The sequence below is a fragment of the Leptodactylus fuscus genome, chromosome 4 (genome assembly GCF_031893055.1).
Source record: "Leptodactylus fuscus isolate aLepFus1 chromosome 4, aLepFus1.hap2, whole genome shotgun sequence".
NCBI lineage: Eukaryota > Metazoa > Chordata > Amphibia > Anura > Leptodactylidae > Leptodactylus > Leptodactylus fuscus.
The window spans coordinates 168,740,086-168,754,819 of NC_134268.1; the positions used below are offsets into that span (position 1 = coordinate 168,740,086).

General features: G+C 40.6%; 1 protein-coding gene across 1 annotated transcript in view; it reads left to right on the top strand.

The window, feature by feature from the left end:
* The window catches only part of NEK10 (NIMA related kinase 10), a 136,145-nt gene that overhangs the window by 109,181 nt on the left and 12,230 nt on the right, over nucleotides 1-14,734 (top strand). Inside the window, exons 31-32 of the mRNA XM_075271366.1 lie at nucleotides 1,210-1,310; nucleotides 2,224-2,334. Coding sequence (XP_075127467.1) covers nucleotides 1,210-1,310; nucleotides 2,224-2,334 — 212 coding nt within the window. The remainder of the gene's footprint in view (nucleotides 1-1,209; nucleotides 1,311-2,223; nucleotides 2,335-14,734) is intronic.

Here is a 14,734-nt window from a genome sequence, read left to right on the forward strand (position 1 = left end):
AGAGATGGTTGTATTAGGTGGTGAACCTCTAAAGATTTGTGGGTTTTTTTTTTTTCTTTTTTGGAGTTGGTTGTTTCAGTCCAAAGATTTGTTTAAGGCTCAATGTTGCTTGTCAGAAACTTAGAATCAGACCCCAGAAACTTAATAAAGAAACAGTTAACTAATGGGGTCATCCTTACTTTTAGGGGGACACTAAGAAAGGATCCTTATCATGTGTGGGGCAATAAGAGTAAGTTCACACAGGATTTTTTGGGCCGGATTGACGCAGAGACTGCCTCAGAATCCAGTCAAAAAAACGACTAGCCGCGGTTGGATGCTAGTGAAATGCATCGGCATCCAGTCTTGGCATTCCGCTCCGGATTAGGCCAAATGAGTGGGTCTAGTCAGCAGGGAGTGTTCACACCATGGACACTGCGGAATCTGCGGCAAGAAAGGGCAGGTCGCTTATTTTTCCGCGAGCGTCACAAAAGCGGAAAAAAAAAGTGAACGGCTCCCATTGAAGTCAATGGGAGGCGTTTTTTGGAGCTACATTCTGAGGCGGTTTCCGCATCAAAATCTGGCCCAAAAAACCCCGTGTGAACATAGCCTATGGCCCATCACTTCTTCTTACCATGAGGAGGCATTTTAGTGATATCATCACGGTGTGGGTATACATGTACTATGTGCCACACAAAGCACACTGTGAAAGTTTGTGAGGCAGAAAGGGGCACTGTTACTGTGTGGGTGCACAAATGGGACTGGATGGAATTTGGGGTTTATGGACACTGATTAGAGATCCTTCTATCCATTCTTTGACATTTGGGAGAGATGCCAGATGGAACGGAGCTAACTGCTACAAAATTATCCACAGTTTTGATGTATGTAAATTTTTTATTAATCAATATGGCTTAAACTATGTTTGAACTGAAAACTAATACTTGCTACTGATGTAGTGCTTACTTAAGCCATTACACATCATTAATTTTTTTGTAAGGATGAAGATATAGACACTTCATTGTTCTTCATAGATTCTATATACCCTTATGTTACTAAACATAGATTTTTCTGTGACCATCAAACATGTTGCCCATCAGGGGATGGTGGTAAATGATGGACAGTGAGGAACATGGCGAACGCTACAAAAATAAGAAAACTATAGCTGAATAAATGCAGACAATGTGTACCTTGTATCCACTTATGCAACACATTTTTTTGCTTTCTACACAACAGCATCTGCTGGTATTGCAGTGTCACAGAGAAAAGTTCGACAGATCAGTGATCCTATTCAACAGATATTAATTCAGCTCCACAAAATTATCTACATCACACAGGTACAGATTATAATGATTCTTTTTATCTATTTCTGATATATTACATTGACCATCTCATAGATAAATATCCAACTGCTCAAAGTCAACTTTAAATGAAGTTTAACTCATCTCAATTATTACAGTCATGGTTCAGTAATTCTTTTAATCTGGGACCTAGTGGTCTCCCAAGCACAGGGTACATCATCTGCCTAAAATAGTCTGTCATTCAGTCATAATATACTGTTACTTTTCATGTAGAATTTTTAAGGTTAGAATTCAAAAGTAAAAATTTATTTCAAAATAGCATTGAACAATGCTGGAAATGAATATAAAATTCCTCCTACGGAGCCGAAAATGCCTCCCTTGAAAGTTTTGAACCAGAATTTTACTCAAATTACTCAAAATAGGTCAATAGTGGTGTCTGACACCCACAACCCATGATGATCAGCTGTTTGAAGGAACCGTAGCATTCCTGTGAGTGCTGTGACCTCTTCACTGTTTACATTGCACACAGCTTTATTCATAGTGGCTGCGTCATGTCATTTCAACCTCATCCCATTCATTTCTATAGGGTAATGACATCAATGTACGAGCACCATGGTCCCTTCAAGCAGCTGTTAACTGGGTCCTGTCCTGGGTGTCAGACCCCCACTGGTCTTTTATGGATGGAGAATTATTAAAAATAAACAACAAAAAACTAGAGCACCCCTTTAATCCTCTAGCTCACCATCATGCCAGTCCTGTGTATACCATACAAACTGAATGTTGTTGTATGTAATGTTATATAATGGATAGATAGATGGATAGATAGATAGATAGATAGATAGATAGATGGACATTATTTGTGTAAAAGATTTCATGAATCTGGTTACTCCATCATATGCCTTGTAATGGTTTCAAGCATTTTCTACCATTTTTCATGCATGTACTGCAGCTTCCCCCTGCACTTCATGATAACCTGAAAAGAAGAGTTGTCGAACGATACAAGAAATCTCTATTCAGTTTCCAGAGCAATCCATGCAACCTAAAAGCAGAAATTCAAAAGGTATAAATCTCTCCCTTTTACAAATAAATGGTAATAAATCTGATGTCAAATGTAAGATGTTTTTCTTCACCTAATGTTGTGTGCTTTTCATGTAGTATGGGAGACCTAAGCCATCTGCTTGCAGATCTTCAGTAGTATATCTTCTGTTTTGATGATACTGTACAAATGTATCTACAGCTCCAGACTCTAAACTTTCTGACACCAGACTAATACCTTATCTCACCCTCCCCATGTCTCTCTGAGGTATTCAGGAACCTTGAAATAAAGAGGGATATTTGCCATTATCCTCACACTATAATGATGTTTCATTTCTTTACTTCACCGACAAAATAGCTGTTATGCTGGGTCAAAATAATCTATTTTGACTCCTTACAGTGTAACAATTACTTCAAATTTTTTCCATAAATTCTTACTGCAAGCAGTGATAACACATTTTTTAATATACAGTGAAAAAATGCCTTTACCCCTGTGACCTTCATTGATCACTCATTCTGAACTCGATAAAATCCATACACATGGAGCAGAGATGAAGATGGGTACTCCATATCAAGTCATGTGGTCCAAAAGTATGTGTGATATGTCCTCAACTTGATGTCCTGTGATATGGCAAGAAAAGACCTTTAAGCTAAGGACCCACTTAGTGAAAATGCTGTGATTTGGCTCCAGTGCACTTTTGCAAATCGCAGGATGTCAGTTATACCTATGAAAACGCTGGCATTTTCCGTATAGGTATAATAGGGACAGAAAATCTGCAGAGGAAAACTGCAGACTATCTGTGAAAAATGCTGCAGAAAGAGCAGTGATTCCACAGTGGTTTTTGGCTGCGGCTCACTATGTGGATCCTTAGCCTTAGGGTGCCTTCAAACGGAGTTTACGCTCCGTGTATTCTGTCCATTTTACACGTGTAAAAATACACGTGTAAAATGTAGTTAGCTATTGAGTTCAATGGCTTTTTCGTATAACGTGCATCTTTTTGCGTGCACAAAAAGACGCGTGCAAAAAGACGGAGCAAAATGCGCGGAGCCTTACTCCGTGTGAAGGCACCCTAAAATGGACAGAATACACGGAGCGTAAACTCCGTGTGAAGGCACCCTTAGAGTCCCCATTTTGCGAAAAAGCAGCTTTTTTTGTTGCAGGGTTTTCTGCATTTTTTTTAACCCATAGTCAAGAGAGGCTTGGAAAGAAATGGACAATATAAAATAAGCATTTATACATTTCCATTCTGCTAAATCCATTCCTGGTTTTGGCTTAAAAAACGGTAGCAAAATCTGCCACGAAATAAGCTGCTTTTCCACAATATGAGGCTTTAGCTTAAAGAGTTCTTTTCATGGTTTGGGGAACAGGCAGTTCTATATACTGCTGGAAAGCGCACTGTCAGCTTTCCTGATCTGTGCCTTTACTGTCAGGAACGCCCTTCTGACTGTAAAGAGCTACGGTACCGGGACTGATGGCTCTTTATCCGGGGGACAGATCAGGAAAGCAGACAATGTACTGAATTCAGCGCACTGTCAGCTTTCCAGCAGTATATAGAACTGCCTGTGCCCCAAACCATGAAAGGTCCTCCTTAAGGCTGGGGCCCTACAAGGCACCCACAGTGTTTTACTATCCCTGAAAAGTAGATAGGATTCTAGCAAATGCCATTTACACGTTGCAGAAAAATTGGGTATAATTGAAGCAGAAAGTCCGCAGAGGAAAACTAGCCGGACTGTCTGAGAAAAGTGCTGCTGGATTAACTGCGATACTTTTCCACTGTGGTTTTTCCCACACTTTTTGGCTGCAGCCTGCTACGTTTGGCCTTAGCCTCCAGGTTTTTTCTTGCCATGTCAAGTGGCAGACAAACCACACAATTTTTGGTTGCATGACTTGATGTGGCATATTCATGTTTATCTCTTGCGTTTTTTTAAGCCAGAGGCAGAAGGGGATTGAGAAGAAAGGAAAAGTATAAGTGCTTCTTTTATTACTCGTTCCTTTTGAAGCCACTCCTGACTTTGGCTCAAAAAAACCCAGTAAAATTTGCAAAAAAACCCTGCTTATCTACAACATGGGGCCTCAGCCTTAGTATCACAGTGGACAAAGCAGTTAAAAGTTTATTTAGAAGTGAGATTGAAATAAAAAAACTTTCAAGAAAAAAAGAAACAAAGAATGACATGATGCCCAGAGACTTCCTTTATACAGAGAAATGTAGTCCATAATCCACAACATGGGTTTATAACCCACATTTCGGACTGATTTATTGGAAGACTAGTAGGTTGTGTCGATTTAAAGTTACAGTTAAAGTGTCAGCAAATATTGTATCCTGAGGCTATTGTAGTTGAGAGATCACCGTAGAACATTTGTTCCTATTGTACCAATGAGCTTTTATGAGCTTTTAATACAAACTCATGTTATGGGCACCTTTAATATGTGTAATATGCACTTTTATAGGATATGATGTATTCCTGATCAATATATATCCTTTCAACAAAGCATGGTTTATTGCAGGGAAAAGTAAAATGCTAAAATGGGAAATATAGAGGCACTGTAATTCAAGCTGCAATATATAAAGTACAATCTGTATTTCCTTCCCGAAGAGCTATATAAGACCTTCTGGGTATCTTTGGATATGTACTGTAAAGAATAAATGTATTCCCTTGTTAATGCCCCTTCTTTCGATAAACGTTCACAAGTATCCCTGACTCCAAGGGCACTGCCATTATTGCTCTTCATGAGTGACCTGGACAGACATCTCTGATTGAATTGTAAATGTATGCATATAAGAAAGACATCATGGACTACTGCATATAGTATACTGTATCTTAGTTATTGGAATAAAAGATATTTGTGCTGTTATGAGGATTTACAAGGAATGATTTACAGTTTTTAGGGGCAATCTGTTTTAGGTTTAGAATCGGGCATATTATTTTAACTTATAATGATTGACTTTACCAGTAGGAAGTCTATCCCCTACCCCAAGCATATTTAACTGCCACCATTGTGTTACAGAGCACATTACATTACAGTGTTAAATAGTATACCTGTGTTGTGTATCTCACTTTTGTAACTTTGGAGGAAAACAAGTTTGATGTCTTAGGAAAGGGGTCAGTTTGTGCACTGGCGGTGGGCCTTCAGCTCCCTGTAGTAGTGCTCTTGCCACTTAGACCCCTTCCAACTCCTGCCTGCACCACCCCTACAGTGCCCCTAGCCCACCCCCTCAGTGGCATACATTACAAAGATGTGGTGTATTATTTATCACTGCAATGTGATGTTAGCAGTTGACTATGCATAGGGGAAAGAGTCCACTACAGATTCTCAACATCAAAATGTGTGACAAGACCACATGCGTTTTTTGTCTCCAATTTTATTTTCCACATTGAAATAGTTAAAATCTGTAGTGAAAACCCACACAGATAATATACATACGGCAGATTTTAAAATCCACACCACTTGTCAATTTCATGTACATATCAAGTTTGCGTACGTGAGATTAAGAAAATCTCAATGACTCAAGGGAATCAGTCAAAAGAACCCAGCATATGAACCCATCCCCCAGACTGATAGGATAGGGTCAAATGAATTAGTTGGTGTTTTTCCTTCGTGTAGCGGTGCCTCCATTACTGAAATATGGCTGTTTATGGCTGTTATGTTAAGATGAGCAAAGACAGTGATATCTGAGCAATGGAGACACTGATTCACAAGATGAAAAACTGTTAATCAGGTGACCCTCAATTATCTATCCATGGGGCTGGGTTGAGATGCTGGATTCTGCTGACAGACTCCCTTTAATTGCCACTTTATTAGACTGCAGATGCGCTGCAAAAAAATTATTGTGGAAAATGCACAAAATGCAGACTGTGGTCTGTAGCCTCACTTAAGGATATCCAGTCATTTGGATTTATCTGTGAATCAGTCATAGGATTGGTGCCCTTCAGACGCCTTACCACAAAGCTGATTGAAGAGTTCATTTATCTCTATCAGTTGCTAAACCTTAAAGATACAGGTGGAATTTTGCTATAACTACTTCACCAGCAATAATTATTTAATAATAACTGTCTATATCCTGATTCCTGATTTAGATAATACTTAAACATATATTTGCACAACTAAAAAAAATAAAAATACATATATATATATATATATATATATATACTAGAGGGAGGACCCGGCTTCGCACGGGTATATTACATTTTATGTTTGTGTAGTGGCCCCATAAGAATTGTCCAGTTTTGCACTGGTGTATTTTGTATGTGGTTTGTGTGTATGTCCATAAGCGTCATGTGATTATGTGTATCTCATTTTGGATGTCAGTGAAAAACCTGTGATCAGTTGTTATGGATACCTGGAGTAAAGCTGTATCTAATCCTTCCCCGTGTAGCACTGTGTTTAGATGCAAGTATCCAATCCTTGTTGGTGTGGTACTTTGTGCAGATGCACATATCTAATCCTCCCCGTGTGGTATTGTGTGAAGAGGCGCGTATCTAATCCTCCAGTAAGTGTGTGCGTATCTAATGACTCTGGCGTGTGGTACTGTGTTCAGATGGGCGTATCTAATCCTCCCCCATGTGCAACTGTGTGCTGAGACGCGTATCTAATTCTCTGGCATGTGCTACTGTGTTCAGATGCACGTATCTAATCCTCCCCTGTGTGGTATTGTGTGAAGAGGCGCGTATCTAATCCTATGGCGTGTAGAACTGTGTGTAGACGCGCGTATCTAATCCTCCGGCGTGTGAAACTGTGTGCAGACGCACGTATCTAATACTACGGCATGTAGTACAGTGTGCAGACGTGCGTTTCTTATCCTCTGGCGTATGGAACTGTGTGTAGATGTGCATATCCAATCCTCTGGCGTGTGGTACTGTGTGCAGATGTGCATATCTAATCCTTCCCCGTGTGATACTGTGTGTAGAAACGCGTATCTAATCCTCTGGCGGTGGTACTATGTGAAGACATGCGTATATAATCCTCCAGCGTTTTGAACTGTGTGCAGATGTGCGTATCTAATCCTCCCCCGTGTGGTACTTAGAGCAGACACACGTATCTAATCTTTCAGCGTGTGTAACTGTGTGCAGACGCGCACATCTAACCCTCGGTCGTGTGGTACTGTGTGCAGATGCACGTATCTAATCCTCCCCTGTGTGGTATTGTGTGAAGAGGCGCGTATCTAATCCTACAGCATGTGGAACTGTGTGTAGACGTGGGTATCTAATCCTACGGCATGTGGTACTGTGTGCAGATGCGCGTATCTAATCCTACAGAATTTGGTACTGTGTGAAGAGGCGCGTATCTAATCCTACAGCATGTGGTACTGTGTGCAGACACGTGTATCTAATCCTATGGCATGTACAACTGTGTGAAGACACGTGTATCTAATCCTCCCCTGTGTGGTATTGTGTGAAGAGGCGCGTATCTAATCCTACGGCATGTGGAACTGTGTGTAGACACGTGTATCCAATCCCCCAGCATGTATCTAATCCTCCAAAGTGTGGTACTGTGTGCACACACACGTATCTAATCCTCCCCTGTGTGGTATTGTGTGAAGAGGTGCGTATCTAATCCTTCGGCGTGTGGAACTATGTGTAGACGCATGTATCTAATCCTACTGCATGTGGTACTGTGTGCAGACGCGTGTATCTAATCCTATGGCGTGTACAACTGTGTGCAGATGTGCGTATCCAATCCCCCGGCATGTGGTACTGTGTGCAGATGCGCATATCTAATCCTATGGCATGTGGTACTGTGTGTAGACGCACATATCTAATCCTCCCCCGTGTGGTACTGTGTGCAGACGCACGTATCTAATCCTCCCCCGTGTGATACTGTGTGCTGAGACGCGTATCTAATTCTCTGGCTTGTGGTACTGTGTGCAGAGGCATGTATCTAATCCTCCAAAGTGTCTTACTGTGTGCACACACACGTATCTAATCCTCCCCTGTGTGGTATTGTGTGAAGAGGCGCATATCTAATCCTCCGGCGTGTGGAACTATGTGTAGACGCGCATATCTAATCCTCTGGAGTGTGGAACTGTGTGTAGACGCGTGTATCTAATCCTACGGCATGTGGTACTCTGTGCAGACGTGTGTATCTAATCCTATGGCGTGTAAAACTGTGTGCAGACGCGCATATCTAATCCTCTGGAGTGTGGAACTGTGTGTAGACGCCTGTATCAAATCCTTCAGTGTGTGGAACTGTGTGCAGAAGTGCGTATTTAATCCTGTGGTGTGTGGGACTGTGTGCAGACCCGTGTATCTAATCCTCTGGCATGTGATACTGTGTGCTGATCTGTGTATCTAATCCTCTGATGCGTGTATCTCAGTTTGGATATCAGTGTTGTATTGTGCATGTGGAGTGACTGTGTGTATTGCAGTTGGAATATGAGTGAAAGTCTTGCAGGTTTGTATTGGCTAGGGGGGGGGGGGCATTGTGTTTGGAATGCTGTATCTCAGCAACGGTACGTCCGAGCGAGTTGGAGTCTCATCTTAAACCTTCCCCGATATCTGAAGTAGCTCTGTACCAAATTTGGTGAAGATCGGTCCAGTCGTTTGGTTCGCATTAGAGAACAGACAGACAGACAAGAATTCATTTTTATAATATATATATATATATATATATATATATATATATATATATATATATATATATATATATACAGTCCTATGAAAAAGTTTGGGCACCCCTATTAATCTTAATCATTTTTAGTTCTAAATATTTTGGTGTTTGCAGCAGCCATTTCAGTTTGATATATCTAATAACTGATGGACACAGTAATATTTCAGGATGGAGATGAGGTTTATTGTACTAACAGAAAATGTGCAATATGCATTAAACCAAAATTTGACCGGTGCAAAAGTATGGGCACCTCAACAGAAAAGTGACATTAACCCCTTCCCGACATGCGCCGTAATAGTACGGCGCGTGTCGGGTCTGTAACTATGGCGACCGCCCGGGAGCCGGGCGGCCGTCATAGCCGCCGGGTGTCTACTGCTTTAAGCAGTAGACAACCAGCTCTAATGCCTCCGATCGGTCCCCGGACCGATCGGAGGCATTAACCCCTCCGGCGCTGCTGTCAAAGGCGCCGGAGGCGCCATTTTCCCGGCAGCGCATGGGCGCCGCCATTTTGGCAGGGATCGCCGGCTCCTGGAGCATGCTCCAGGGCTGACGTCACGTTGCCATGACAGCTGGTCCCAGCCGGTCTGCAAATTCTCTTTTGCAGGCTGGTCTATGCAGCCTGCAAAAGAGATGATGATTTTTTGCAATGCATTAGCATTGTAATGCATTGCATTAGTGATCAGACCCCCTGGGGTTCAACACCCCTAGGGGGTCTAATAAATGCAAAAAAAAAAATAAAAAAAAAGTAAAAAAAAATATAAAAAAAATATAAAAAGTATTAAAAGTTCAAATCACCCCCCTTTCCCTAGAACAAATATAAAAGTAGTTAAAAACTGTGGAACATATACATGTTAGGTATCCCCGCGTCCGAAATCGCCCGCTCTACAAATCTATAAAAATATTTTTCCTGTTCGGTAAACGCCGTAGCGGGAAAAATAGTCAAAAGTGCCAAACCGCCGTTTTTTCACTGTTTTAATTCTGATAAAAATGTGAATAAAAAGTGATCAAAGCAATAACATTTCCCGAAAATGGTAGAACTAAAAAGTACACCCGGCCCCGCAAAAAAAGACGCCCTATGCATCCCCGTACACCTATGTATAAAAAAGTTACGGCCGTCGGAATATGGCGACTTTTAGAAAAAAAAATTTTTAACACCGTTTTGGAATTTTTTTTAGGGGTCAAAATGTAAATAAAACCATATAAATTTGGTATCCCTGGAACCGTACCGAAACACAGAATACAGGGGACATGTCATTTTGGCTGCACAGTGAACGCCGTGAAACCAAAGCCCATAAGAAAGTCGCAGAAATGCATTTTTTCTTCAAATCCACCCTATTCTGAATTTTTTTCCTGCTTCCCAGTACATTATATAGAATAATTAATGGTGGCATCATGAAGAAAAAATTGTCCCGCAAAAATTAAGACCTCATATGACTCTGGGAGCGGAGAAATAAAAAAGTTATGGGGTTTAGAAGGAGGGGAGTCAAAAACGAAAAACGAAAATCAAAAAATGCCATCGGCGGGAAGGGGTTAATATTTAGTAGATCCTCCTTTTGAAAAGATAACAGCCTCTAGTCGCTTCCTGTAGCTTTTAATCAGTACCTGGATCCTGGATGAAGGTATTTTGGATCATTCCTCTTTACAAAACAATTCAAGTTCAGTTAAGTTTGATGGTGGCTGAGCATGGACAGTCCGCTTCTAATCATCCCACAGATATTCAATGATATTCAGGTCTGGGGACTGGGATGGCCATTCCAGAACATTGTAATTGTTCCTCTGCATGAATTCCTGAGTCGATTTGGAGCAGTGTTTTGGATCATTGTCTTGCTGAAATATCCATCCCTGGCGTAACTTCAACTTCGTCACTGATTCTTGAACATTATTCTCAAGAATCTGCTGATACTGAGTGGAATCCATGCCACCCTCAACTTTAACAAGATTCCCTGTGCCGGCATTGGCCACACAGCCCCAAAGCATGATGGAACCTCCACCAAATTTTACAGTGGATAGCAAGTGTCTTTCTTGGAATGCCATTTTTTTTGGATGCCATGCATAATGCCTTTTTGTATGACCAAACAGCTCAATCTTTGTTTCATCAGTCCACTCTTCCAAAATGAAGCTGGCTTGTCCAAATGTGCTTTTGCATACCTAATGCGACTCTGTTTGTGGCGTACGTGCAGAAACGGCTTCTTTCTCATCACTCTCCCATACAGCTTCTCCTTGTGCAAAGTGCGCTGTAGTGTTGACCAATGCACAGTGACACCATCTGCAGCAAGATGATGCTGCAGCTCTTTGGAGGTGGTCTCTGGATTGTCCTTGACTGTTCTCACCATTCTTCTTCTCTGCCTTTCTGATATTTTTCTCGGCCTGCCACTTCTGGGCTTAACAAGAACTGTCCCTGTGGTCTTCCATTTCCTTACTACGTTCCTCACAGTGGAAACTGACAGGTTAAATCTCTGAGACAACTTTTTGTATCCTTCCCCTGAACAACTATGTTGAATAATCTTTGTTTTCAGATCATTTGAGAGCGGGCTGTCCAGGCTCAGCGACCATCAAACTTAACTGAACTTGAATTGTTTTGTAAAGAGGAATGGTCCAAAATACCTTCATCCAGGATCCAGGAACTGATTAAAAGCTACAGGAAGCGACTAGAGGCTGTTATCTTTGCAAAAGGAGGATCTACTAAATATTAATGTCACTTTTCTGTTGAGGTGCCCATACTTTTGCACCGGTTAAATTTTGGTTTAATGCATATTGCACATTTCCTGTTAGTACAATAAACCTCATTTCAATCCTGAAATATTACTGTGTCCATCAGTTATTAGATATATCAAACTGAAATGGCTGCTGCAAACACCAAAATATTTAGAACTAAAAATGATTAAGATTAATAGGGGTGCCCAAACTTTTTCATAGGACTGTATATATATATATATATATATATATATATATATATATATAGGGATATTTTATAACAAAATAAAATAAAACCTTGACAAGTGTAACATCAGCTATAAAACTTGTGACCCTATAATACTATTCCGCCAGTATTTACTCACATCAGCATCCTCTGTGCCACATAGTGCTAAATATTCAGTTTCCATAATTAATATCATCCGTTTGTCCTATGAAGAATGTGCTCAATCAATTTGACACTATTAGTCACTCCATTAGCAAAGTCAGCAACACCTTCATTATTAATGACAGCTCCCTTTCACTGTCCATAGTAGCCACTCTTAAAATATTTTTCTTCTGTCTTGGTATCTTTCAAAATAGCTTAGGTTTACTAAAGGAGGAATGGATTGTCCTTGAAATATATAAAATAAAATACATAGGCATAATAATAATAAAACTATAAAGACCTTAAACAACACATTTATGATGTCACTGAAACATGAATTTATTTGCAAATTATTTTGACCTGCCGTACAGTTTATACACAGCCTGATGTGTACAAGTGATTGTTTAATATTAAAAAAAAATACAAAAATTTTTTAAAAATTGTCAAAAAAAAGCACACATCCAATGTCAAATTTTGTTCCATTATGATCACAAAAAACTACAACAAAAAAACCCATAAAAACATTTAAAAACAAAGCACAAAGTTTAGCTCAGGGTGATCCCAAATAAAGGAAAAACCCAAAACAGTGAAAATTAACCATAATAAGACCAAATAAATAAATAACCATTCTCAAAAAATCAATTGCATTCATTTCATAAAAGAAATATAGATACATGTATGTAGAAAAAGTCCAGTATTTGTGTAACAAATTCATATAATAAATATACAGGATAGATAGATAGATAGTTCAATATTAGTGTAACAAATTCATATAATAGATATAGATATATACATACACTCACCGGCCACTTTATTAGGTACACCATGCTAGTAACGGGTTGGACCCCCTTTTGCCTTCAGAACTGCCTCAATTCTTCGTGGCATAGATTCAACAAGGTGCTGGAAGCATTCCTCAGAGATTTTGGTCCATATTGACATGATGGCATCACACAGTTGCCGCAGATTTGTCGGCTGCACATCCATGATGCGAATCTCCCGTTCCACCACATCCCAAAGATGCTCTATTGGATTGAGATCTGGTGACTGTGGAGGCCATTGGAGTACAGTGAACTCATTGTCATGTTCAAGAAACCAGTCTGAGATGATTCCAGCTTTATGACATGGCGCATTATCCTGCTGAAAGTAGCCATCAGATGTTGGGTACATTGTGGTCATAAAGGGATGGACATGGTCAGCAACAATACTCAGGTAGGCTTTGGCGTTGCAATGATGCTCAATTGGTACCAAGGGGCCCAAAGAGTGCCAAGAAAATATTCCCCACACCATGACACCACCACCACCAGCCTGAACCGTTGATACAAGGCAGGATGGATCCATGCTTTCATGTTGTTGACGCCAAATTCTGACCCTACCATCCGAATGTCACAGCAGAAATTGAGACTCATCAGACCAGGCAACGTTTTTCCAATCTTCAATTGTCCAATTTCGATGAGCTTGTGCAAATTGTAGCCTCAGTTTCCTGTTCTTAGCTGAAAGGAGTGGCACCCGGTGTGGTCTTCTGCTGCTGTAGCCCATCTGCCTCAAAGTTCGACGTACTGTGCGTTCAGAGATGCTCTTCTGGCTACCTTGGTTGTAACGGGTGGCTATTTGAGTCACTGTTGCCTTTCTATCAGCTCGAACCAGTCTCACCATTCTCCTCTGACCTCTGGCATCAACAACGCATTTCCGCCCACAGAACTGCCGCTCACTGGATGTTTTTTCTTTTTCGGACCATTCTCTGTAAACCCTAGAGATGGTTGTGCGTGAAAATCCCAGTAGATCAGCAGTTTCTGAAATACTCAGACCAGCCCTTCTGGCACCAACAACCATGCCACGTTCAAAGGCACTCAAATCACCTTTCTTCCCCATACTGATGCTCGGTTTGAACTGCAGGAGATTGTCTTGACCATGTCTACATGCCTAAATGCACTGAGTTGCCGCCATGTGATTGGCTGATTAGAAATTAAGTGTTAACGAGCAGTTGGACAGGTGTACCTAATAAAGTGGCCGGTGAGTGTATATGGATAAAAAGCCCAATACTCGGGTAACAAATTCATATAGTTAATATGTGAGAATACCACTGGACACCACAAATAACTAAATTAATAATTAAAGAGCAAAATACAAAAGATTTTGAAATCAAATATTTGGTTTGTATATAGCACATGCAACAATAACACCTGGAGTGTAGAATCAGTACTTGGCCATGAGTGCAGCAGGGAGGTTACGCATCTCCCCCACCATGTACCAGAATTTCGCCATCTTAACAAAGTACGCAAAAGCGGAAGCACATGAAGGGGGCTCAATCACACAGTATAAAACTGGAAGTATAACAAGTGTCTGTTAATCATTGCTTTCAAATTTTAAACAGGCCCTATCATTTCAACAAACTATTCATAAACTAGCTTTTACCCGCGACTTCGTCTGCGGTGAGTTGAGAATTGGGCGGACAAAGACGTGTGAAACTGTAAAAGTGCTTTAAAAAGTTTGGTGGGCTAGCAAATGTGATGTGATGTGTTATATTGTGTATGTCGTGATACAGACAATGTGATGTGTTGTATTGTGTATGTCGTGATACAGAGAATGTGATGTGTTGTATTGTGTCAGACAATGTGATGTGTTGTATTGTGTATGTTGTGATACAGACAATGTGATGTGTTGTATTGTGTATGTCGTGATACAGACAATGTGATGTGTTGTGTATGTCGTGATACAGACAATGTGATGTGTTGTATTGTGTATGTCGTGATACAGACA